Raw genomic sequence first — 25,403 nt, 5'->3', positions numbered from 1 at the left:
AAACAAAGTGATACGTTTCTATCGTAACTGAAACTGAGTGTAGAGTTGTTATAATTCTGATGAAGTTCTAAAGTAACTGAACTGACCCAATGCAGTGTGAGCACAGAATTATTTCTAACCATAATTTGAAAGAATAACTGAAGTGCAGTGTAAGTGCAGTGAGTTTGACGCACAGTGATTCTGTGAAATTTAAAACAATAACCCGAAGCAATGTGGTTTTGCCCAACGTACTGAGGCATTGTTTTAAATTTGATAAACTGTTAAGCCCAAACTACTGTGGCTAGGTATACGGGTTTTGTCCAACTTTCTGTGACAGTATTACATGTTTAACTATTTAGAGTAGTGAGATTTAAGGCCCGATGGAGTTCATCTGCGTCTGATTTAGACTAAAGGCTCCGGTATACTTCAAACGAAATCGAAGAACGAACTGATGTGACGTCATTTAGAACAAAATCAGGCCAAAAAGAAGTTCGTTTTGTGTTCTTTTTGGAAGTTCGAAACGGCTTGCCAAAGCGAACTTTCAGGAAAAGTTTGCTTCAGCTGCAAAACACCTTCGTACTACCATTGGTCCGTGACGATAACGTAATAGGAGGTGTGCACTGAGGCTCCGCCTTCACTCGCGTGGGTCGCGTCTTTGAGTCATCTCGTGTGTTGAATTCATTGAGGTAAGAGCTCCGCGGGTGAAAACATGAACACACTGGATAGCCGCTTTATAGTACAAAATGAAGTTGTGCTTGTAAAAAAATGAGGCTAACACTGTTTTTCATGTTTGATACTGTAAAGCTTCTTGATTTTAAGCTATCTATTGAATAAAGTGCTGTATGACTTGACTGGAGTGCTACTTTGCAGAGCTCGTGCTAACATTCCCATGTTGTTATGATTTTTCTTATGCTTTTTTATAATAAATGCTTGCTGTTTTCTCATTTTTGTCGTGTTTATTTTGTTACTGAGAAGAAAGTGCATGGCACATATTTACATATTCATATAACCGTCGCTCTCAGCAGTGTGGGCGGTGTCAGATGTTCGTTTACAGTAGAGTATATCGCTGGTCACGCATTTCGAACTTCGTTTTACCCCTAAACGAAGAACAAAAAAGAACTTCGTTTGAAGTATACCAGGGCCTTAACGGTTATCTTAAAGCAACTAGACAATGTATAGTCATTGAAACAAGACATTTTGAATAGTTGTTAAATTATCACAGTTCAATAAGGTTTTGAAAATGGAAGAAATTATCATTAAATACATTGCTAAGCATGGTTCACCTGGAATGTTTGACGGGGTAGAGAAGACAGATGAACCTTACAAGTGGGCTATGGCTCAATTCAAAAATTCCCCCAAAATGCCTAAGAACAAAGATGGAAAAATTGCTAATGCGCTTCAAGCTGTTTTTGCTTTGTACAAAGAAACTAGAAAAAAAGTTGATGAGTTAAAAGCTGAAAATGAGCGTCTCGGTGTTGGGGAAATTTCTACAAATTTCTGGCTAGTGAAATGATATGGAAAGAAGAAAAGATCAGAATGCACAATGAGATTGCATTTCTTAGAACTAACAATGACATGCTTAAATCATCTGTGGAAATATTGGCCAACAATTTGGAGGCAACGAAGGCAGCTTGTGAGTTTATGATCAAGAATGGCATAACTGAGAAAATCACCAGTAAGACATTGTTAGGTGTTACATTGTCTAACCCAGGTCCAGAAATGCCAGATTTGCAGAAAAATAGCTCTGAAGGTTGGGAAAGAGATTTTCAGTCATTCAGTAGTCAAGACTCTGACTGTACAGTTAGATTTCCCATGGCACCAGTTCATGCTACTACAACTGTGCATGCTATTGAAGGAAGGGAAGAGAAAATGACCACTACCATGGTCAGAGGATTTAATCCAACTGAACTAGAAACTGTGATCAAGAATATTGTGAAATTTGATCCTGCTAAACAAGATACATTAGATTTTCTGAAAAACTTGGAGGAATATGCTGAGATTTACAAATTTACAGATGGTGATGCATGTGTTTTGTTAAGAATGTGCTTGCCTGACACTTTGTCTGGAGCCTTAACTCAGAAAATAAAGGACAGAACTGCAAATAAGTTAGAGAGGAAACAGGCATTACTTGAAGTTTTAGGTGTGATGTCAGTTAATTGGGATAAAATATCTGAGACACACATGAGGAAAGGGGAACACCTAGAAGCATTTTCAGAATGATTATTGGAGGTGTTTATAACTTTCAGTGGCAATTCTGATATTACTAAGAATGATGTCAGTTTCAAGTCTGCCTTGATTAACAAATGTGACCCACTCACTCGTTCTGCTGTGTCAGTGTTTGTGACATCTCTCTCTGAATATAATGAAATTATTGCTAAAATGACACAGACACAGTCTCTCAAGATAATGAGACCTCATCAAAGCTTTGTCTGTCATGCATGTTGAAAGCATGGTCACAGTGCAAGGCATTGTTTGGAGAAAACATGTTTGTTTTGCATGTGGAAAGAATGGTCACATTGCAAGGCATTGTTTGCAGAAAAGAAAGAAAGATCAGGAAGTTGATTGTTTTGCATGTGGAAAGACAGGACACAAGACAAGAGAATGTCACTTTTCACATAAAAGAAAGGTGGGTTATCACGATTTGCTTAAGGCAATTTAAAAATAGGCAATTTAGAAACCCAGTTGGCACTGTTGAAAGGAAATAAAGAAGACATTTACACTTCAGACACATCACTGCATGAATGACATGACTGTAACTCAGTCACAAGCAGATCCTGATGTTAATTAGAATTGTTTTATGATAGTAGCACATTTTCAAAAGAATGTTTACTATCAAAAGGGGGGTGATTCTTTATAATTTATGAAAAATATTTTATTGCTATTGATATGTAAATGTAATTTATAAGAAATATTTTAATGGCATTCATTTTAAAATGAATTTAAGACATTACTGATGTTTGATGTTTTGAGATTAAATGTCTGTGACTTCGATGTGTAAATGTGAAAAGATTCTTGTGGGGGAAAGGGGGGCAACCTTTTCTGATTATTGTTTCAGATATAAGCATCGAGATGTTTGTCTGAAATGTGTAAACTCCTGGAGAAAGATGATCTGGTCATTTGAACGAGAAGGCCAGTTGAACCAGTGGAGCCATGGGACATTCTCAAGAAAAAGAACAGTGATCCATGATCCAGAAACCCAGAGATCTCCAGACCAGCAAGATCCAGAACCCCAGGCCTAAAAGTTCTAGAAACCCTGAGAACCACCATGGGATGAATGGAACTGATGGAGTGACACAGACTCAAACAATAACAGTGACTGCTTCTTCTAGAAGGACTTATGGTCCAGGTGGAAAAGAATGGACAATGAGAAGAGAAACAAGAGGAGATCAAACAGCTTCAGAGACTACGGACAGATTTCCTTCCACCTAGATGGAAAACAAGTGGGCAAAAGAACATACCCACACTAAGAAATGCACAAATACACAGACTCACTGCAAATGAAGAGATAAATATATGAGATAAATGCATACACATTTGCATTAGATATATTATTGTCTATTGATAAAGGATGTCCACAGTGAGAAAATGGACATGATACATATGACAAAATGAAAAAGCACGCACGCACACACACACACACACACACACACACACACATTATATTGTCTATTGATTTTTGATTAGAGTTAATCAAAACTAAACAATTTGCTATTATTACTGATGCAAAGGAAAGATTACGAAAGCCCAACAAGGCTTTGAAGAGAAAAAGAAAAGACAAGATTTTGGTAAAACAAATGCATGTTGGAGACTTAGCTATTGCCTATTCTGGTTTAATTTGGGGTGTTACCTTTAAAACAGCTGTATGTATCTTCCTTATTATTATGTTTAAACGTCAAATTGCAGATAACTCAATGATTACTTTAGGACACTCCCACTGGCTGTGATGGTCCTTGAATGTCTTCTCACCCAAAGATGTTTGTATTTCATTTTGCCAAATTTTAGAATAGTCTATTTGATAATCCTGCCCAATTGGATGGAGCTATAACCAGTGTGCAGGAGGTGTCGACCCAATGACGGGTAAGATTCTCTGGTGGCCAGCGGAGGACAACCTAAGGCAGGGCTTCACCACCACTGGGCACCTGCCCAATAGAGAACGGGAGGTGTAATCTGTGAAAATGGAGTGGTTGTGATGCTTCTTTTGGGCCAAGAGCATCAAAGGGGGGACTGTAAGAAATTACTGTAAGACCCAAATTCCTGAATAGTTAAACTGAATAGTTAAGCTGGACAATGACACTGACAAATGTCAAAATTATATTTCCTGCTATCACTGTAAAGCTGCTTTGAAACAATCTGCATTGTATAAAGCACTATATAAATAAAGGTGACTATACTTGACTAATGATTTTTTTTTTTTTTTTTTTTTTTTTTTTTTTTTTTTAAACTGTAAATTTAAGTGCTGCAATATTTTTTAAACTGTGAAGTTCTGGCAACTACAGCTGCTGTTTTTTATTTTATTTTATTTTATTTTTATTTATTTTTTTTATTTGAACTTCACAGTTTAAAAAATATTGCAGCACTTAAATTTACAGTTAAAAAAAATAAATAAATCATTAGTCAAGTATAGTCACCTTTATTTATATAGTGCTCTTTACAATGCAGATTGTTTCAAAGCAGCTTTACAGTGATAGCAGGAAATATAATTTTGACATTTGTCAGTGTCATTGTCCAGCTTAACTATTCAGTTGAATTGGAGTCAAATTGAGTCCTGGGTCTCATTATAAATCCAGGTGGCATAGTCGGCTACTTTTTATAGTGACAGTAGTATTGGCTCTTATATTTGCCACTTAAAACTTTAGTTGTGCCTTTATAACATATAGATATAAATTAACTAAATTACTGTAATAACTAATGATTTCCACAATGAAAATAAATCAATACTGAACTTACTTAAGGGCTGGACAGCAACACCATTGACAAAGAGGTAGATTGTAGTACAAAATATTTTAGTACTATAAAAATATATAACTTTAAAAATAGTAAACACAAAGAACAAGGAGGAAAAATTCAAAAAGATGCTCAGTCCTTTAGGCAGTCTGGTTTTTCTGTCCAGAAGCAAACAGTCTTGGTTTAGTCCCATGGTAACAGGGGTCCCCACAGATCTTATCAGTCGTTCACTGGAGAAAGATAAGAAACAGTATCTCCAGTCCAATTCAAGCATAAAATCATCACAGTCTCTACTAGTTAAAAATTAGATGATGTAGAAGGCTCACAAAAGACTTTATCCATCGATCTGCCTTCGATAATCAATTACTGGAGTTGTACTCACAATATGACCGGGTAGCAGTCTCCGCATTGGAATTCAGTATTGGAAATGTGATTACTCTCTGTCACCGTTGTGTAACCCACACCTCACCTCACTCACACTCTTGGCCACTTGTCTCTGCACAGCACATTCAGTCGTCCGTCACTACTGCAACAGCACTCCTTCTCGTCAACCCAACACTCTTGCTTACGAAGCTTACGACCATGCGCTCTTCCAGAAGTCTTGTGCAATTCCTCAGACACCAGCGCCTGTGCACCACAGCTCTACCACATGTAAAACTTACACCGTTACACATAGGTGACTGTACATCGTCACATACAACACCGCTCTCTCAGTCTCCACAGTGCATTCTTATCACGCAGCTTCATCACGCTGGTATGGTGATGGGTTTGTTGAGGATCTGTGCCACTGGCTGTCATGTCGATGAGGCTTTCACAGGGGATGGTCTAGTTGACAATCTCTGCTGACACTTTAGGGATGTGTTGTGCTCATGTTTAGGTGCAGGTCCCCCATCTGATCTGGATACGACCTGTATCCGTCTGACTACGGTAAACCTCAGGATAAACAGAGAGACTAATATTAGCGTAGATGCCATTCTTCTTATGATGTAACAAGTACATTGGGTGTTATAGGAAGTTTTCCCGGTTCTGGCTGACCTAATTCATACAGCCTAACAATCATTTAACTGATTTGAAAACAGAAATTGATGTGTATGCCAGGTTAAAAAGATGTTTTTAGTCTAGTTTTAAACTGACAGAGTGTGTCTGCTTCCCTAACAATGGTAGGAAGACTGTTAGGTGCTAAATAGAAAAAGGATCTACTGCCTGCAGTTGATTTTGATATTCTATTATCAACTGGCCAGAATTTTGAGATCGCAATAGACGTGAAGGACTATAATGCATTAAGAGCTCACTCAAGTACTGGGGAGCTAAACCATTTAGTGCTTTGTAAGTAATTAGCAACATTTTAAAATATATACTATGTTTAATAGGGAGCCAATGCAGTGTTGACAGAACCAGGCTAATATCTTCATACTTCCTGGTTCTAGTAAAAACTCTAGCTACTGTGTTTTGGACTAGCTGGAGTTTATTTATTAAGTTTGCAGGGTAATCACCCAGTAGAACATTACAATAATCTAGCCTTGAGGTCATGAATGCATGAACTGACTGTTCCGCATTTGTCATTGAGAGCATATGTCGTAGTTTAGATATATTTTTAAGATGAAAGAATGTGGTTTTACAGATGTTAGAAATGTGGCTTTCAAATGAAATGTTGGTATCAGAGCACACCCAGGTTCCTAACTGACGACAAAGACCTAACAGAGCAGCCATCAAGTGTTAGACAGTTTTCTAGGTTTGTAACGAATGGGCATTTGGGCAGGCAAAGGAGCAGGCTGAGAAGTGGATCCACGTGCAGTTAGAGATTCATTAAAATAATCCACATGGTCAAAAACACAGGGAGCGGGAGGAAACACAAGAATCTAACAAAAATCTAAACGACTGACAAACACAAGTAAAACACAAGGGCTATTTATGCTGCCTTCACATGCTCTCAGAATGATCGTAAATACGAGTACAAAGGAGACACAGAATTTCAAAAGGAGAGTCCAAGACAGACACAGGGAACACAGGCAGGGATCATGACAAGGTTATTAGGTGCAAACTAATATTGTTGCGTTCAAAAGTGCCTACTTACCTACTATATAGTAGGAGAAAACAGTTTGTGAAAAGAGTAGTAGATTGGAAAACTAATCCATATGAATTGAGTGGTTTAGTCCAAATTTTCGGAAGAGATTTGATCACTTTTTACAATAAACAGAATTAATTTAATCACTGAATGAACATAAACAGAAGCTCAACCAAAAATGAATGACATGCAAGAACAAACGGGAAGCTCTTCTTGTGGAAGCTCAAACGTGCTGTGTAACCTTTTAAATGGTCAGTTTGCCATTTAAGTTTAAAAACTAATATACACATGTAGTAATGAATAATGTATTAGTGCTGTGATTTTGCTTTTCATTTGAGTAAAATAAGATATTAAAATAAGAATATTTTTAGAATTAACTACAAACCTGATTCCAAAAAAGTTGGGACACTGTACAAATTATGAATAAAAAAGGAATGCAATAATTTACAAATCTCTTAAACTTATATTTTATTCACAATAGAATATAGATATCAAATGTTGAAAGTGAGACATTTTGAAATGTCATGCAAAATATTGGCTCATTTTGGATTTCATGAGAGCTACACATTCCAAAAAAGTTGGGACAGGTAGCAATAAGAGACCAGAAAAGTTAAATGTACATATAAGCAACAGCTGGAGGACCAATTTGCAACTTATTAGGTCAATTGGCAACATGATTGGGTATAAAAAGAGCCTCTCAGAGTGGCAGTGTCTCTCAGAAGTCAAGATGGGCAGAGGATCACCAATTCCCCCAATGCTGCGGCAAAAAATAGTGGAGCAATGTCAGAAAGGAGTTTCTCAGAGAAAAATTGCAAAGAGTTTGAAGTTATCATCATCTACAGTGCATAATATCATCCAAAGATTCAGAGAATCTGGAACAATCTCTGTGTGTAAGGGTCAAGGCCGGAAAACTATACTGGATGCCCGTGATCTTCGAGTCCTTAGACGGCACTGCATCACATACAGGAATGTTACTGTAATGGAAATCACAACATGGGCTCAGGAATACTTCCAGAAAACATTGTCGGTGAACACAATCCACCGTGCCATTCGCTGTTGCCGGCTAAAACTTTATAGGTCAAAAAAGAAGACCTATCTAAACATGATACAGTGGAAAACTGTTCTGTGGTCAGACGAATCAAAATTTGAAGTTCTTTTTGGAAAACTGGGACGCCATGTCATCCGGACTAAAGAGGACAAGGACAACCCAAGTTGTTATCAGCGCTCAGTTCAGAAGTCTGCATCTCTGATGGTATGGGGTTGCATGAATGCGTGTGGCATGGGCAGCTTACACATCTGGAAAGGCACCATCAATGCTGAAAGGTATATTCAAGTTCTACAACAACATATGCTCTCATCCAGACGTAGTCTCTTTCAGGGAAAACCTTGCATTTTCCAACATGACAATGCCAGACCACATAATGCATCAATTACAACATTATGGCTGTGTAGAAGAAGGAACCGGGTACTGAAATGGCCAGCCTGCAGTCCAGATCTTTCACCCATGGAAAACATTTGCTGCATCATAAAGAGGAAGATGCGACAAAGAAGACCTAAGTCAGTTGAGCAACTAGAAGCCTGTATTAGACAAGAATGGGACAACATTCCTATTCCTAAACTTGAGCAACTTGTCTCCTCAGTCCCCAGACGTTTGCAGACTGTTATAAAAAGAAGAGGGAATGCCACACAGTGGTAAACATGGCCTTGTCCCAACTTTTTTGAGATGTGTTGATGCCATGAAATTTAAAATCAACTTATTTTTCCCTTAAAATTATACATTTTCTCAGTTTAAACATTTGATATGTCATCTATGTTGTATTCTGAATAAAATATTGAAATTTGAAACTTCCACATCATTGCATTCTGTTTTTATTTACAATTTGTACAGTGTCCCAACTTTTTTGGTTATCGGGTTTGTACCTTAATTAAGCAAAATCATTATGTAGCCCTCCCACCGGGTTGAATCTCGTGGCTCACAAGGTAGGAATCTGTCTAGGGGATCTGTCTAGAGGACCTTAAAGTTAATCACTACCCGGTAAAGGCACATTTCTCTTGAGTTACAGTACTGACACATATAACCCCAAAACAAAATTTTGTTAGCGGTCGCACTAGCGTGACCCCCACAACGTTGCCCACATAGAAATGGCAAACGTAATGAAAGCAGAACGAAACTGCACTACTCATTTGTGCTTCACAGACCATTTATCAGTTCGGACTCGCAAGCTGGAGCTACCCACAAGCTGATCTTGATCATGCGGCACTGTTATTACACAGTACTGGGAGATCCAGTAAAGAAAGAATTTGAATTAGCCACAGAATTAATAACATCGCTGCAAGATCTAGTGAGAAGTATTCAAATTCGGCACTGCGTTCTCCGTTATTAACCGTAGATATAAGATCAAATAGCGCTGACGTGGAAACCAGGAGAAACATTGTGCCATGAATGAACAAGTTATAGAGGGCTTTCAGTCCACAAATTAACAACATTCACCATGGATTAAATATAGTAGCTCTAATTGTAACCATGGAATTTTGGCAGGAATAGTAAAATGCTTTCAAGTAGTTTTTCCAGCACTTCTAAACTGTATTTTTCCTTTAAATTATCAAATAATTCAATTCACAAAGTCACAAACAACAGTAATAAATAACCATAACCCACAAGAAAAGAAAAAAAAAACAACAAATGTCAATGTAATACTCTAATTTTACCCAGCTGGATAAGCAATTCCTCCCAGGTCGCCCGCAGCCTCCTTGTAGAAGCCTTCCATTTTCCCAACAATCTCCATACTAATGCATCGAGATCATAGAAGAACCCATACTCCTCCCACATTGTCACCTGCTCATCTTAGAATTATTTAAACGTGGCAGGGTTGGACAAGTACAGTTACAATGAGATGCCCCGGGTTGAGGAAACTACATAGCGAGCTAACTTTAGCGAACTATCTATACCTCGGTGAGGTATCATCACTGAAGGCTCTGGCTTTGCCCTCCAAGGCCTGCAAATTCACTTCAAGTTTGAGTGGCAGGCCAGGCTGGTGGATCCAAGCACACTATGGCAGTGTTGCAGGCCTACCAGGCTGACCTAAGACTTTGATTAGGGCACACTTCTGAAATCCCATGCTCAGACATGGTGTTAACCCTAGGCTTAGATCCTTTGGGTTAATAACTTTTTCTATGATTGATTTTCACAGTTTTGTTGAATGGGGATAAAAAAAGCTTTCAGCTGAAACTTGGTCATATTTACTGAGCTCAATAGATTGCTCAATTGTTTTCCATGCTGTGGTGGGAATTACATTTCCACACAGTTTTAAAATCCCATGCTTAGACATGGTGTTATTCCTAGACTTAGATCCTTCTGGGTTAACTTTGCTTGCTACTAAAGCCCTATTCGGACGGGATTAGTTTTACATGGGGATGTGGAGTAATGCAATTTTACCTCAGGACGTCTGTAATATTAATTGGCCAATTCGCACGGGACAAGACATCTCAGTAAAACTAGCAGAAGTGGGAGGGGTAACTCGATTTACGCACCGTCACCTCTCTGTCGTCATGTTGCTTTCTCATACCATGTGCGCAAACCTGGCGCAAACACATAACACATAATCTAAATATATAAACTATATATAACAGTTAGGTCCAGATAAATGACTTATTAATTAAATTCTGATTGGATTATGATGGTAATAGGCACTTAGCTAAAGATAAAATTAGTTTTGTGCTTCTGACAAGTGCTTTCGATCTTCTTTTTTCTTTGAATGATATGTAGAAAATATTTTTGTTTTGCCACATATTTGTCCTACCACCTACACACAAATGAATGTTTCTTCAAGTGCTTACATGCTTGAAAAATGCGCAGAAAACTACATTTAAACAGGAAATGGTGGAATTTTACCGTACATATTTACAGCGGGTCTATTCGAACGGGATTAGTATTACCTGAGGTAATTTTTCCGGACCTTTTTACAGAAGGTAAACGTCGCCGTAATCTTTACTGACATTGTCCGTAATGATTACCGAGATGGCACATTTGGACGGGACTAAAATCACAGAGAAGCTCTGGTAATAATTACTTTACCCCCACCTCCCCATGTAAAACTAATCCCGTCCGAATAGGGCTTAAGTCTGTGATTGCCCTTCAAGTTGGAGAGATATTCTTAAGATTTCCTTTTAATTGGACAGATGTTTTTAAGAATACAAAGTGGGAAGCTTTTGGCTCCACGTTCCTCGAGGCTCAGGATGGTGGGACTTATATCGTTTCTGATTCTGAGAATTCTTAAGCACGAAGGTTGGTTTTGAGGTTATTTGAGGTTATATTGTGGATCCATTCATTTTCATTTGAGAGCTGGCAACTTACGGTGACACAAGTGACAGTTGGCAACAGAATGTAGGAGTGTCAAGCGATATGAGTCATGTAACAGTTCAGAAAAGTTTAATTTTTATGCAAAAGATCTGCAAATTTCATGAACGGCAACCAATAGAAGACTGCCAGTGAAGCTCACACATCACCACCTTGAGTGCAGGCAGGACAGGACATAGTTCTGGAGTGATTTCAGAGTTTGTATGATTTGACTGTACATGGATAAAATAAAATGATGCATGGAAAATAAACTTAGTGAGTAGTGTTAGTGTTAGTAGTCTTAGTGAGTTTGATGCATATATTGCTAGTTTATGTTGTTAATTATATGATGTAGTGAGTTTAGCACTGATGCAGTTCATATTACAGTTTCCCTTGCATAATGTTTGTCAAATTTGAATGACGTTTTAGTAATTTTTGGCAGTATAGGTGAGCTTAATCTGTTGATTAATCTGGCTGATTTAATGCACTGAGCACTGCTTTATAACAACACTCTCCAACAGCAGAATGCTACTTTTAATTCTTTTAAGTCTAAATCCTAGTCAAATTGAGTGATTGAGTGATATCTTAGTTTTACCGGATATATATATATATATATATATATATATATATATATATATATAAATATATATATGTATATATGTGTGTAAATTTGTGATTGCATTTTCTAAATATATGGCCAGACGTGCAGTCTACCAGTAACATTAGAGCAACAGCACTAGGAACAGCCACAAGCCTCTCTGCAGTACAGAAACCAGTGACATACAGCGACAAAGTCACTGGTGGTGTGAACAGGGCTTTTTGGGCAACTCAGATTGCTAGAGCTTTCCATCTGTGAATCAGTGCTGTGGTGGATTAAACATTTCCACGCACTTTAAAATTGAATGCTTAGGCATGTTAACCCCAGGCTTGCAACCTTCTGGGTTAATGTTTTTTCACTAATTCTGACTGGGCAAGCTGATGAAGCGAAAGCTGAATTCCGAGCAATGAAATGACGAGCAATGTTACATTACATGACTTTCGTCGGCCAACAGAATTGGCATGTTTTCACATGTACTTAAGACACTGATCATGCCAGAGGTGTTCCCATACAATATATATATAAAGCTCTTTCCTCTGTTCCACAACAGTTTTTTGTGGAGCATCCCTACTCCACACCAACTCCTCACTCTCGGTTAATCTTATCCCAACCAGGGATGGGAGGAGGGGAATGCTCAGTGTTCAGGACAAATTCCGAGCTTCAATCCCTCTCCTGGACACCATGCCAAATATGCATATTTTATACTATATCTGATTATTAGTGTGAATTTGTGAAATGGTTTTATGAATAATTTACACGTCTTGTTTGTTTCATAAATTAAGCTCTATGTGTAAAAAGAGGGTAGAAATGATCGTGAATGTGTGTGTGTAGAGAGTGAGCAGCCTGCTGTCAGCAGCAGTCATGTTTTATTCTGTTTCATCTTCTTGATAGTGATACCAATCACTGTCAGCAAGCCACAGTATGTGCTATAGAACCACACTCACACACACATACCATACACACTGCCTTTTATTATGCATATACACAGATAAATAAATCTTATTTCAAATGTTCTTTCACAACTGAGGTGATTTAATGGAGTTCTCAGTTATGTTTCTTGTACCTCTCAGCTTTATCTCAAAAGTTTCTTAAAAATATATATATATATTTTTTTTTTTCTCAAGAAAAACATCTGTGAAGCTTCAGACAAAAATCTGAATTTACTCTCCATTTAATTTCCTTGCTATCTCAGAAGAATATGAGATATTTCTCTGAGATATTTTAGAGATCTCATTAGGGCTGGGCAGTATTTCGATTTTGAATGGTATATCGATGTGTTTTCAAATGAGATAGGATGAGGCAATACCATTTATATCGATATACTTTGATCTTAAAAGTAATGGAGGACATGGAGTGAGCTGAACATGAGACGTGCTTTTTATTAAAAGTGGAAACACTACAGATCTCTTCCCACATTTCTAACAGCACCAAAAATTGTAGTACGAATTATGAAAGAGTGTTAACCGTTGTGTTGCTGCTTCAACTCCAGCAGCAAAGACTTCAAAGTAGCAAACTTCATTACCCATGGTGTGGTAAAAAGACAAAACATTTAGCCCACTACATAAAGAATACAAAGATACAGAAACCTAAAATTCAGTTTCATTTTCAGTTTATTTCACCCAGCCTACTATCATTTGTCATTTTTATTTACAGTGGCCATTGCTTTTCATTACACACAGTTCTGCCACTTATACTCACTTACTCTCTTACACTTCCAACTTTCAGTGTCTCAGAAAGGTGATGCTCATCATGGGTCAGCTTCCTCCAAATCATTTGGCAGTCATGTCATGTAAGCTCTGAAATCAATTGGTCCTTTGTTACAGTATTTTGATGCTTACTCTCTAGATACTGCGTATCTGCACACGTTACACCCCTGACCAGGACACAATGACGTTCTCTGACGGTCTCACGCTGAACCGCACACAGATGCACAATGCTGGCTTTGGCCCGCTAACGGACCTGGTGTTCTCTTTCGCCAACCAACTTCTGCCCATCGAGATGGACGACACGGAGACAGGACTGTTGTCTGCCATCTGCCTCATCTCTGGAGGTGGGCATCACCTTCACACACACTAGAAAAGAGGTCGGCAACCTTGTCATGAAATGGCATTTTTAATTTTGATCGATAATCATTGTGCCACCCACTGTGCAAAAATCCAGGAAGTTTGTTTGTTTCCAGGTTTAAATCAGACAATGAATAACAGATTTCTAATGCGACACCATGGGACTCCATTGTATGTGTGTATGAATGTTGCGCATCAAAGTCATTGTTATTTGTGGAATGTTAGGAAATGTTAGGGACTCACTGATAGCATTTTTCGATGGCATAAATAGCAGAACAGGTGATATGCCATTCACTAAATCGCACAGAGTGACTGCTGCACACTTTAAGCATGGCTCTGCTACCTTGATCTGTGTTCTGCTTTCAATGCTTTTTTGGTCGTAATGCGCAGTGGACAAATTAATAATTCGTCAGAGTTGTGCACTTCTGTTGATGTGTGCAATTTAATTCTCAAACACTGATACTATTTGTAGCGCCATTAAAAAAAAGAAAAAAACCTGACTATGAGGAATGAATGTAGATCGCTAGGCAGATATGAGCCTGTGATTATTACCCCTTCCCATGTCAGTGATGGCAAATGTGCCATAGGTTGCTGACCTCTGCACAAGAAACACTAGTATAAAATCCGTCAGCTAGTTTGAGTGAAAAACACAATTGACATTTAAAGTGCACAGTCATTTTTATGTTTTGCTGCAGTGGTCTTGGACTTTATACTGACACATTTTGATGTAGATGTGTTAATTTCCACTATCATTGTAGTTTGTAATACCCAGATGACCTACTACATTCTGTGAAATGTGTGAATACTGAATATTGAATCCTTATATACTGCATACTATTTTAAATACTAGGTTTAAAACTAGTGGCCAATATACAGTAGATGCTGTTTAGTATACAGTAAGCCGAATGTGAACACAGCCAATGACTTCACTGCTAGTGATAACACTGCCCTCCAGTGGTCATGGGAGTTACTTCATCATTGAGCATGGCACATTTAGAGGGTTCATATTCTGTTCAACAACACTGTGGGCAGGATTGTTTGTGATATCTTATTCATTTATAATGTCTCTGATCGTGCTGTGTCTCTTGCTGTATCTCTAGATCGTCAGGATTTGGAAGAGCCTTCAAAAGTGGATGAGCTCCAGGAACCCCTGCTGGAGGCTCTGAAAATCTATGTGAGAAAGCGAAGACCCAGTAAACCACACATGTTCCCCAAGACCCTCATGAAGATCACAGACCTGCGCAGTATCAGTGCTAAAGGTCAGCATAAATTCTGATTCTTCATATTTGTCAGCACTGGGGTCGTACAAGAAGAAAACTTAAGAATTTTGTGACTGCTGAACTTTGAAGACATCATATTTTTACCACCTCATACTCTAAGTACCATAACTGGCATAGACATTGGGGGACCGGCATACAGGGCAAGGTTTTATAAAATATGGGTAAATGGCTGATTTTTTATATCTGACCCCCTATCATAAATATGTGGTGACAGTCTTGTAAATGGTTGTTTGTTACTAACCTCAAAACGCTATATTATTTCAACCCTTTGGAACTCATTTACATATACATTTTTGGAGTGCCCTGCAATAAATGGCTCAAATGAAAAGCATTAGAATTAAAAATATTATTCTATGCTTTTAAGCATTTTTTTTGTACCAACCCTGTTACACTCTTTAGTATCAAAGTCAAAAATATATTGCAAAAATTGCTTTTTTCCTTGTGCTGAGAACAAAGATTGTTTTATTTTTTTTTCTGTGAACAATTGATCATTATAAAATTTCCCACAAAATAATTTATTTTAATTGAGGCCAATGTGAGTGTAAACACAATGGCTTAAAAAATAAAGACTGTGTCTCATTCTGAAGGCTGCACCCTCCGGAGGTCGCATTTGCTGGCCGCAAACATCATGTATCATTTCAGAAAAAAATTACCATTATAAAATTGGCTGTCATTCCTGTAATTCCTTACTTTGGAATCTAATGGTTACTTTTCTGAAATGAGGCAGCCTCAATGGTGGGCGACAAATGCGACCTCTGGGGGGGACTTCCGGGTTTAAGATGGAGTAAGGGGCCGTTCACACAGAACGCGTTTTTCTATTCCAATGCGCTACTTTCCCATTGTTTTTCTATGTAAACACGCGCTTGACGGACGTGCATGACCGTTACGCTCGCGTCTCGCGTCTTTTGCAGCGCCTCACACATGAGCGCCGCGTTTTTAAGACGCCGTGTCAAGTTTAAAGAATTTCAACTTTTACATGCAGCGCCGCTCATCAATGTCAGTTCCAAAACAGTGGACCAATCAGAAGAACTTGGAGGCGGGGCAAGCGTTGCGATTTGGCATGACAACTGTTTTATATAATGGCAACATGGCGGAGGAGGCGCTCATTATTATCTTATTTTCTTTTTTTCCATATCAAAACTTGTATCTGTAAATTCTGCTGTTTGCCTATTTCTATTATTACCGTTGTTGTCGTTATTGCCTCACGTCTCAAAAGCGCGTCTCGAGACTCTCGCGTTCTACGCTGCGCTTTTTTAAAAACCACTGCTGAGCGCTGCGTCTCGCGTTTTTAGACGCAAAGACGCGTTCTGTGTGAACGGCCCCTAAGACGTGAGTTTTGTAGCTCCGCTGATTTTCACTCAAATTTCATTAAAACAAGACAACATAAAGCTAGTTATTGCTCTCGAACCCTTAATAGTGTGACAATCACAATTTTCTTGCTTAAATGTCGTCAAAGAAACAAGGAAAGAAAGATGTCGCTGAGGGAGAAAGTACGGCCGAGACCGCGGGCTCGATGGAAGAGGCCAGCTCAACAGCAAGTAATGACCCGGTGCTGCTTGCAATTGAATCTCTCCGACTGGAGCTGGGCAAAGTTAAGACTGATATTAAAGAAAGTTTGAAAGGAGAGGAGAGGAAAATTGATGCGAAGTTTGATGCAATGCAGTTAATCATAAATGACCATCGCACAACTCTCGAACATCTTGAACAGACCGCTACGGCCTCGTCAGATGCGGTTACGAAACTACAAGCTCATGTTAAAAGTTTGTCCGAGTAGGTGTCAGAATTAACAGAGAAATGCATCGATCTGGAAGGCCGTTCTAAGAGGCAAAATATAAGAATCGCGGGAATCCGAGAAGGATTGGAAAACGGTCAAGGCGCTAGGGAATTTGTAGCTAAGCTGCTCATGGAGGTGCTTGAATTAGATGAGCTTCCTGTGCTGGATCGCGCGCACCGTGCTCTTCGTTCCCGGCCTGAAGACAGTGACCCACCGCGTCAGTTTATTGCTCGGGTACACCATAGCCATACAATGGAAAACATCATGCGCAAAGTGTCTTCACAAAGAAAACTAACCTTCAACGGTCGCTCCATCCAGATCTTCAGAGACTACCCGTCAGCTGTGGTAAAACGTCGGGCAGCCTTTGCCAGAGTAAGACAGATCCTTCGGGATAAACCCGGTGTGAAGTTTGGCATTTTGTATCCAGCGAAACTTCGGGTGACGTACAGCGAGGGAGAGAAGCTTTTCACCGACGCGAATGAAGCATGGAAATTTGCAATCGAACAGTTTGGCACAGATAAGTAAATAATGAGGAATAACTCCAAGATTTACTTTTGTTGTTTTGTATAAGTTTCTGTTATGTAGCGGACTCATGTTGGACTTTTGTGAAGTCTCTGCAAGTAATATGCGAAGGTCGGTTTTCTTTTCTACTTTTTGTCTTTTATTATACGTTCTTGTTGCCTACTACTTCGTGGTGAGTTGTGCTGTACATTTGTTCTGGTATCAGCTAAACATGTTCTGTTAGCTATTGTTCTGTTGGGAGGGTGGGTCAGTGCTAAAGGTTTCTATGGTAACATCTACAAATGTGTAGGTAATTGGTTGGAGCTGATTGAGATCATCTGTTGCAATAATCACTGTTTATGTTAAATAATCTAAACGCAAAGGGGGAGTGTTTAAATTTCTCCACTTGGAACGTTAAAGGTCTGAATGAACCAGTTAAGAGAGGGAAAATATTATCTCATTTAAAATCGCTGTCTTCGGATATTATGTTTCTACAAGAGACCCATTTGAAACGTACTGCACATGTTAGACTTAGATGCAAATGGATCGGACAAATATATCATTCCAATTTCTCTGCCAAATCTAGAGGAACAGCTATCCTTATTCGTAAAGGAGTCCCATTTAAACATAATTTGACTATTTCAGATAAAGAAGGGAGATATGTAATTGTTGTTGGAGAAGTATTTTCTGTGCCATTAACACTAGTCAATGTTTATGGACCAAATTGTAATAATCCTTTTTTCAAAAAAGTGTTTGATTTAATTCCATCTATTTCAGATACAAATCTCATAATTGGGGGTGATTTTAATTGTGTCCTTGACCCATATTTGGACAAATCCTCCACAAAAATAGTTAGTTCCAATTCCAGTAAATTCCTGAATGCATATATAAGTAATTCTAATATGTTTGATGTGTGGAGAATTCTCTGTCCGTCAGCTAGGGAATACTCGTTTCATTCTCAAGTACATAATATTTATACCCGAATAGATTATTTCATTCTGGATGGTAAACTTATGCCCCAGGTCTGTACGGCTAAATACCATAATATTGTTATCTCGGATCACAGTCCAGTGACCTTTTCTATTAAGATAGATAATATGGAGAAACCACAAAGAATTTGGAGGCTTAATTCCCATTTACTTACAAATAAAGTCTTTTATTAATAATTTAAAACGGGATATAAAAATGTTTTTCGACTTAAATGACAAACCGGACATTTCTATGGGGGTGCTATGGGACACATTTAAAGCATACATTAGGGGTTGTATTATCTCTTATCAAGCGTTTCAAAGAAAGAGAAATAGGGCTGAATCAGAGGTATTAGAAGCTCAAATTCACGAATTAGATGTGGAAAATGCTAAACACCCATGTATTAAAAAATATAAAAAAATTTGTGCACTTAAATGTAAACTAAATGAAATTCTCACTTCTAAAATTTCAAAATCCTTTCAGTATGTAAAGCAAAAATACTTTGAATTTGGTGATAAACCTCAGAAACTTTTAGCTCGACAACTCCGTAAAACAGCATCTGAACGTACAATATACAAAATTAAATCAGACACAGGAGAATTTCTTACTTCCTCTAAGGATATAAATAGTAGATTTCAAACATTTTATGAGACACTGTATTCATCTAAAGGAAATATAGATCCTACAGTTATGGCAAAGTTCCTAGACCAACAGAATCTACCCTCATTAAATCAAGAGCAAGTCGAGGAGTTAGGTGCAGAAATTACTATTAAAGAAATATCGGATTCTATAAAATCTCTAAAATGATGTAAAACTGCTGGTCCAGATGGATTTTGCAATGAGTTTTTTAAAGCCTACAACGAATTACTATCACCTTATTTAAATAGGGTTTACAAACAAGCATCAGTCTTTGCCATCCTCCCTAAACGAGGCAATTATTATTGTAGTCCCAAAAAAAGGAAGGAACCCAGAGGAACTGGGTTCTTATAGGCCGATCTCACTTCTAAATACAGATCAAAAAATTCTGGCAAAAATCTTGGCACACAGACTAAATACAGTAATTAGAACCTTGGTGCATCCAGATCAAAATGGCTTTATACCAAAACGTAACTCTTCTTCTAATCTTAGGTGTCTTTTTAACATCATGTACTCTTCCAGAGCCTTGGCACAAGATTTTGCTATTTTGTCATTGGATGCAGAGAAGGCATTCGATCAAATTGAGTGGCCTTACCTATTTGCTGTACTGAAGAAGTTTAATCTTGGAGATAATTTCATCTCATGGATTAAATTGATGTATTCTAGTCCGTGTGCAAGAATTCTCACAAATCAAACAATATCTTCTCGTTTTGAATTACACAGAGGTACAAGACAGGGTTGTTCGCTGTCACCACTTTTGTTTGCATTAGCGATTGAGCCTTTAGCTCAGGCTATTAGAGCCCATTCGGGTATTAAAGGCTATAAAACCAGAAGTACTGATAACAAATTGGCATTATATGCAGATGATGTAATCTTATTTATTTCTGAGCCCAATAGTAGCATTCCAAATATCCTTAATTTGATTAATTTCTATGGGACATTTGCAGGATATAAAATTAATTGGGACAAGAGTGTGTTGATGCCAGTTACTATCAAGGATTCTTCTTGGCTTCATCATTTGCCCTTTAAGATTGCTTCAGAGCAATTCACATACCTAGGAATTGAGGTGACAAAAAAGTTTTCCAATTTAGTCAAGGCTAATTTTCAACCCTTGTTGTCAAAACTTAAATCCACGATCAGTTTCTGGAGAACACTTCCTATTTCTCTTGTGGGAAAGGTAAATGCAATCAAGATGATATTTCTCCTGCAATTTTTGTATATGGTGCAGAACATTCCTGTATTTCTGCCAAAATCCTTTTTCAAAAAATTGGACTCTATCCTGGTCCCATTTGTCTGGAACTACAAAGCCCACAGGATTTCGAAACACCACCTATGTAAATCCAAAATACAGGGAGGGCTCGCCCTACCTAATTTTCTTTTTTACTATTGGGCTGCGAATCTGAAGTTCTTGACTTCATGGATAGATTTTACTCCGGCGTGGGAGAGTTGGTTGGTGCTGGAACAGGAGGAATGTGTTCCATACTCTATTAATGCAATACTTTTATCACCCAAAGGTTTAGTTAGTTCACTTTATAATCACAACCCTGTTATTCATAATTCTATTCGTATTTGGAAACAGTTAATGACACATTTTAAATTCATCCAAATGTAATTTTTGTTATCTATATCAGCTAACCCCGCTTTTTGCCCATCGATGTTAGATAGTGCATTTGAGATTTGGAAAAATTTAGGGTTACGAAATATAGGGGATTTATATGTGAATGGAAAATTTGCTTCCTTTCAGCAGTTGTGTGAAAAATACAATATCCCTTCTAATCACTTCTTTAGGTACCTTCAAGTTAGAGACTTTGTGAAGTCTAACATTTCTAATTATATCACGGCTACACCTATGTACCTGGACACATTTCTGGAAAGATGTCTTCGAGAGGGTAGTACCATCTCGTTGCTCTACAAGACTTTAGAACAGGTGAAAAGTCCATCTAAAAATTAAATCTGCCTGGGAAGAAGAACTTGCAGTAGAAATTCCTAGTGAAATTTGGGAACAAAGTCTTGAACTGGTTCATAGATGTTCCATTAATGCAAGACATTGTCTTATTCAGTTTAAAGTGCTTCATAGGCTTCACTATTCCAAGTGTAAATTAAATAAAATATTTCCAGAAGTGTCTCCATTATGTGACAAATGTCAATTTTTAGACTTTAACCTGTCTCACTGCTACGTCGTGTCCAAAATTACAACGTTTCTGGAACAAAATTTTCAAGGTATTTTCAGATACATTAGGTATGCTTATCGAACCTGACCCTATATTAATTATATTTGGAGTTTCCGAAGAATTTTTAAGACTTGCACGAGTACAACAACAGTTTGTTTCATATGGGATAATATCTGCTAAAAAACGTATTCTTTTGTTTTGGAAGAAAAAAGAAGTTCCAACTCTTAAATTATGGATGACAGAATTGTCAAGTACACTACATCTGGAGAGAATTAGGTATACCCTAATAGACAAGACTTTGTTATTTGAAAAAAATTGGTCCCCTTTTATTTCCTTTTTGCAAACTTGTGATTAATATGTTTATCATGCCTACATTACCTACCTTTACCATTGGATAGCACTTATGGGTTGAGTTTTTGGGTGGGGGGAGATTTTATTTATATTTTCTGTTTAATTGTTTTGACTTGTTTTTTTTGTTTGTTTTTTTGTTATTATGCCATTTGTTAAAATTTAAGTTTGTTTGCATTTTAAAAAAATTGTAATTACAGTTGACTTTCTATCAAAATTTCTAATAAAATATTTCAACGTAAATGCGACCTCTGGAGGGCACAACCTTTCAAAATGAGACACAAGCAACAGAAACATATATTTGACTTCATAACAATTTTTTAATGAGTCAAGATTATTGAGATTTCATAGCATAACAGGGTTTAACAAAGTGCAGTAACAAATTTATGTTCTTAATATGTTAAAAAATTATGTTTTAATTAAAAAAAAAAAAAAAAAGAAACAAATGAGACACCACAGCAAAATGAATGGAGCTCACAGTGACTGTTTCCTGTAGGTGCAGAGCGTGTGATCTCTCTGAAGATGGAGATCCCTGGGTCAATGCCTCCCCTCATCCAGGAGATGCTGGAGAACTCTGAGGGTCAGGATGGGCAGAATTCAGAGCGGAACAACACGGACAAGAACAACAGCAGTTCCACAAAGGCCAAACCCTTGGCCCTCTCCCCGGAATCCACAGACGAATCTGGGGCCATTTCCTCCAGCGAGGAGCCCTAGAACCAAGGCGGCAAATGAAACTTGGTAGACTGGAGGCTGACCTCTCCAGCGTGTTGGATTTCTGGATAATTTCTGCTCATTTCCTGCTTTAAGAACTAATGATGGCTGGTGTATAATCAGAAACATGACTGAAGAATCAAGTCCTACTAACATCACTATCATAGGATTGAATGACACACACCCTGCAGTGTGCGTGTGTGTCCCAGACGCCCACCTGTGACAGATGTGAAGCTCCTCAGGTCTCCTGTATGGATTTCTTCATGTGCATGATAAGCTTTTACTTTTATTAAGTGATTTTTACTCTTTCCTCTCAATTCAAGCTGATGCATTCATTGTACATATCATTGTATGTTTCTGATGCATTTGTTGGTGCTTTCTACAATGTCTAACATGATATGCGATACATTGAGTTGAAGTCCTTTATATTACAATTCTATAGGATGTTTCTGCTTATAGACATTATAGAACTCTAATATTTTACATTGATTTGTATATTTAAAGCTGTTTCGATTCTGAATTTTTAAAGCTCTTTGTTTACTTGTAAGGTGTGGTGAACCCGTATACACACTTATAGTGCACTCTGTCAGTAATCATAATTTGAGACCTTTATGTGGAAGAAATCTTTAGTAATTGACTTTAACCAGTCATTTACTAGTTTAACTCTTTCTACTAAGACAAATTACAAATTTTAATGAACTCTAAAAAGAACTGAATTCTGTTTCAGTGCAACAAATCCAAACACCAAATGACTATTAACTGGAAGAATGAAATGGTGTTCTTTACCAGATTAATTGATTTAAAGTTAAAGTTAAAGTTCACCCAGAACAAACTCTGTCATACTCACCCTCATGTTTTTCTAAAACTGTATGACTACTGATACACATGAGATGTTCACGCTATATATAACGCTATTTATATATAATCAGTGTCATGCGGTCCATATAAGCTGTGAATGCTCTGCATACCCAAGCCATTCGTGGACTTGGCAATTAATATTAACATTATAAATTACTATTAAATCCTTAATCTTTAGTAATTGACTTTAACCGATCATTTACTAGTTTAACTCTTTCTACTAAGACAAATTACAAATTTAAATGAACTCTAAAAAGACCTGAATTCTGTTTCATTGTAACAAATCCAAACACCAAATCTTTAGTAATTGACTTTAACCAGTTTATGGAGACTTCCGGGTAAGCTGATCTACAGCAGCTTTTGCGTCTTCGTGCTTTTGTTATGGAACTTCATCACTGTCCCACGTTCTCATTGATTTGCTGGCCTATGGCGGATTTCATGGCAGGATAAGCTGCCAGATCTTGATCAGGAAAATCACATTTTATTTGATACAAAACTAACTAGACTTAACCAAATGGGGAAAAAAATCATAACTAAAACTATTTTCATAGTATTTCATTTTCTCTATAGGGATTTTTTTTAATGAAAACTTAAGACAGTCCTACTGTAATGAGGCCTATCAGAGGATGTTAATCGATAGTCTGTGCATTTATTAAAGTCATCAGTTTGCATAATTTCAACTTATTTTTTTAAAGAATACTGATATTTTTATTTATTATACCCTACTTATATTTATTATAATTACATTTTATTTTTTATTTATAATAGGGTGCTAATACTAATTATGTTATACTTATTTTTAATTATTAATTTAAAAAGTACTTCTGGCATACATTTAAATTGACGCCATGGTGTTTCTTATTTGTTGTGTCTGATTTAGATCTGTGTCCTAAACTGATACGTTTAAAGGTGAAATATGTTGTTTGTGTGACACTAGCGGCACCTAGCAGATTACAAAAATACAGCATATTTTGCAAACGCCCCTTTTGTATGTAGTGCCTCCGTCGACTCAAACATCCCAAAAGCTCTTCCACTGCATTTGCATGGGCTAGTGTCTGTGATCTGATTGGCTGACACTTGCATTAGTGCTTGGAAAGTTGAGAAATATTCAACTTCTGCTGCGAGCAACGCAAGTGAAGTGACGCGACGGAACCATAGACTGTAAAAAAAAATTTGGATGTAGTGTCCGTGACGTCACCCATAAAGTTCAGAACAGCAGTTTTGAAGCGAAAATGAGAGGCGGTACGTAGTTGGAGCCCATGCGACTTGTTGCTGAAACCACGCCCACCTAGCTCGACGTGACCATGTTAGCAGGAGCTATCTATCTTAGATACTATCTAAACTATTAATAAACAATATCATTAGAAAGTACTAAAGGTTTACTGTCAATCTACGGTGTTTTTTAAGATAACATTATAGATGCTCCAACACCAGTAGGCTAATTAATTTGTGTGGGGTGTGCAAATAACACAAAAAATCAAATGGGACTTCATACCTTTATAATGAAATAGAGATCGTGAGATGAATCCAATCCGTGGCACTTGGGTAAAATGTCCATTTAAAAACAAAAACAAAAAAACAACAGTACTTTGTCCATGAAAGCGTTAAATCCATGAAATATTTATATATTATCCATTGTTTGCATTACATATCTTCGGAACGATTTTCTCTCCATCATCGTTCTTCAAGAAAGGAATTGTTGGCATTGTTTATAATGTAAAACTCTATACGTACATATATAGGTACCAGATATCTGTATATCTCTCAAATGTTCTCTCAAACTAATGAGCACGTGTCCAAAGTATAATTTTTCAAAATAGTGCAGCAGTTTTAGTTATATCCAAGCAGTGCTGTCGGAGTTGTATATCCTTCTGGTATTGTCATTGTAGTAAATCTTAGGAACAAAACTTTTAGTCAATGCCACGATGATCCAACAACGTGTGTTCTGTTTATCTTCCGCATGCGAGCACATGTACACAGACGGACATTTGTCTCGAGTATGCAGCAAGCCATATATTGTAAATAATCCAGAAAAAAGCACAAATACGGCTGAGATGCCAAATTCAGCAGCTGAAATTAGCTGCTGAGGTAACATGATGGCTCACAGACAGCAGCGGGAATCTACCTGTCACTCAAGTGACCACGCCCTTAATTATGCAGAACTTTAAGG

At 37.6% G+C, this 25,403-nt stretch overlaps 1 protein-coding gene across 1 annotated transcript in view; it reads left to right on the top strand.

The window, feature by feature from the left end:
• Positions 1 to 23,929, top strand: part of LOC125254341 (retinoic acid receptor beta-like) — a 38,434-nt gene extending 14,505 nt beyond the window's left edge. Inside the window, exons 5-7 of the mRNA XM_048169285.1 lie at positions 13,768 to 13,972; positions 15,086 to 15,244; positions 22,161 to 23,929. Coding sequence (XP_048025242.1) covers positions 13,768 to 13,972; positions 15,086 to 15,244; positions 22,161 to 22,378 — 582 coding nt within the window. The 3' untranslated portion in view covers positions 22,379 to 23,929. The remainder of the gene's footprint in view (positions 1 to 13,767; positions 13,973 to 15,085; positions 15,245 to 22,160) is intronic.
• Positions 23,930 to 25,403: the final 1,474 nt, after the last annotated feature.

The sequence above is a fragment of the Megalobrama amblycephala genome, linkage group LG1 (assembly GCF_018812025.1).
Source record: "Megalobrama amblycephala isolate DHTTF-2021 linkage group LG1, ASM1881202v1, whole genome shotgun sequence".
Taxonomy (NCBI): domain Eukaryota; kingdom Metazoa; phylum Chordata; class Actinopteri; order Cypriniformes; family Xenocyprididae; genus Megalobrama; species Megalobrama amblycephala.
This window is presented reverse-complemented; position numbering and strand designations above follow the sequence as displayed.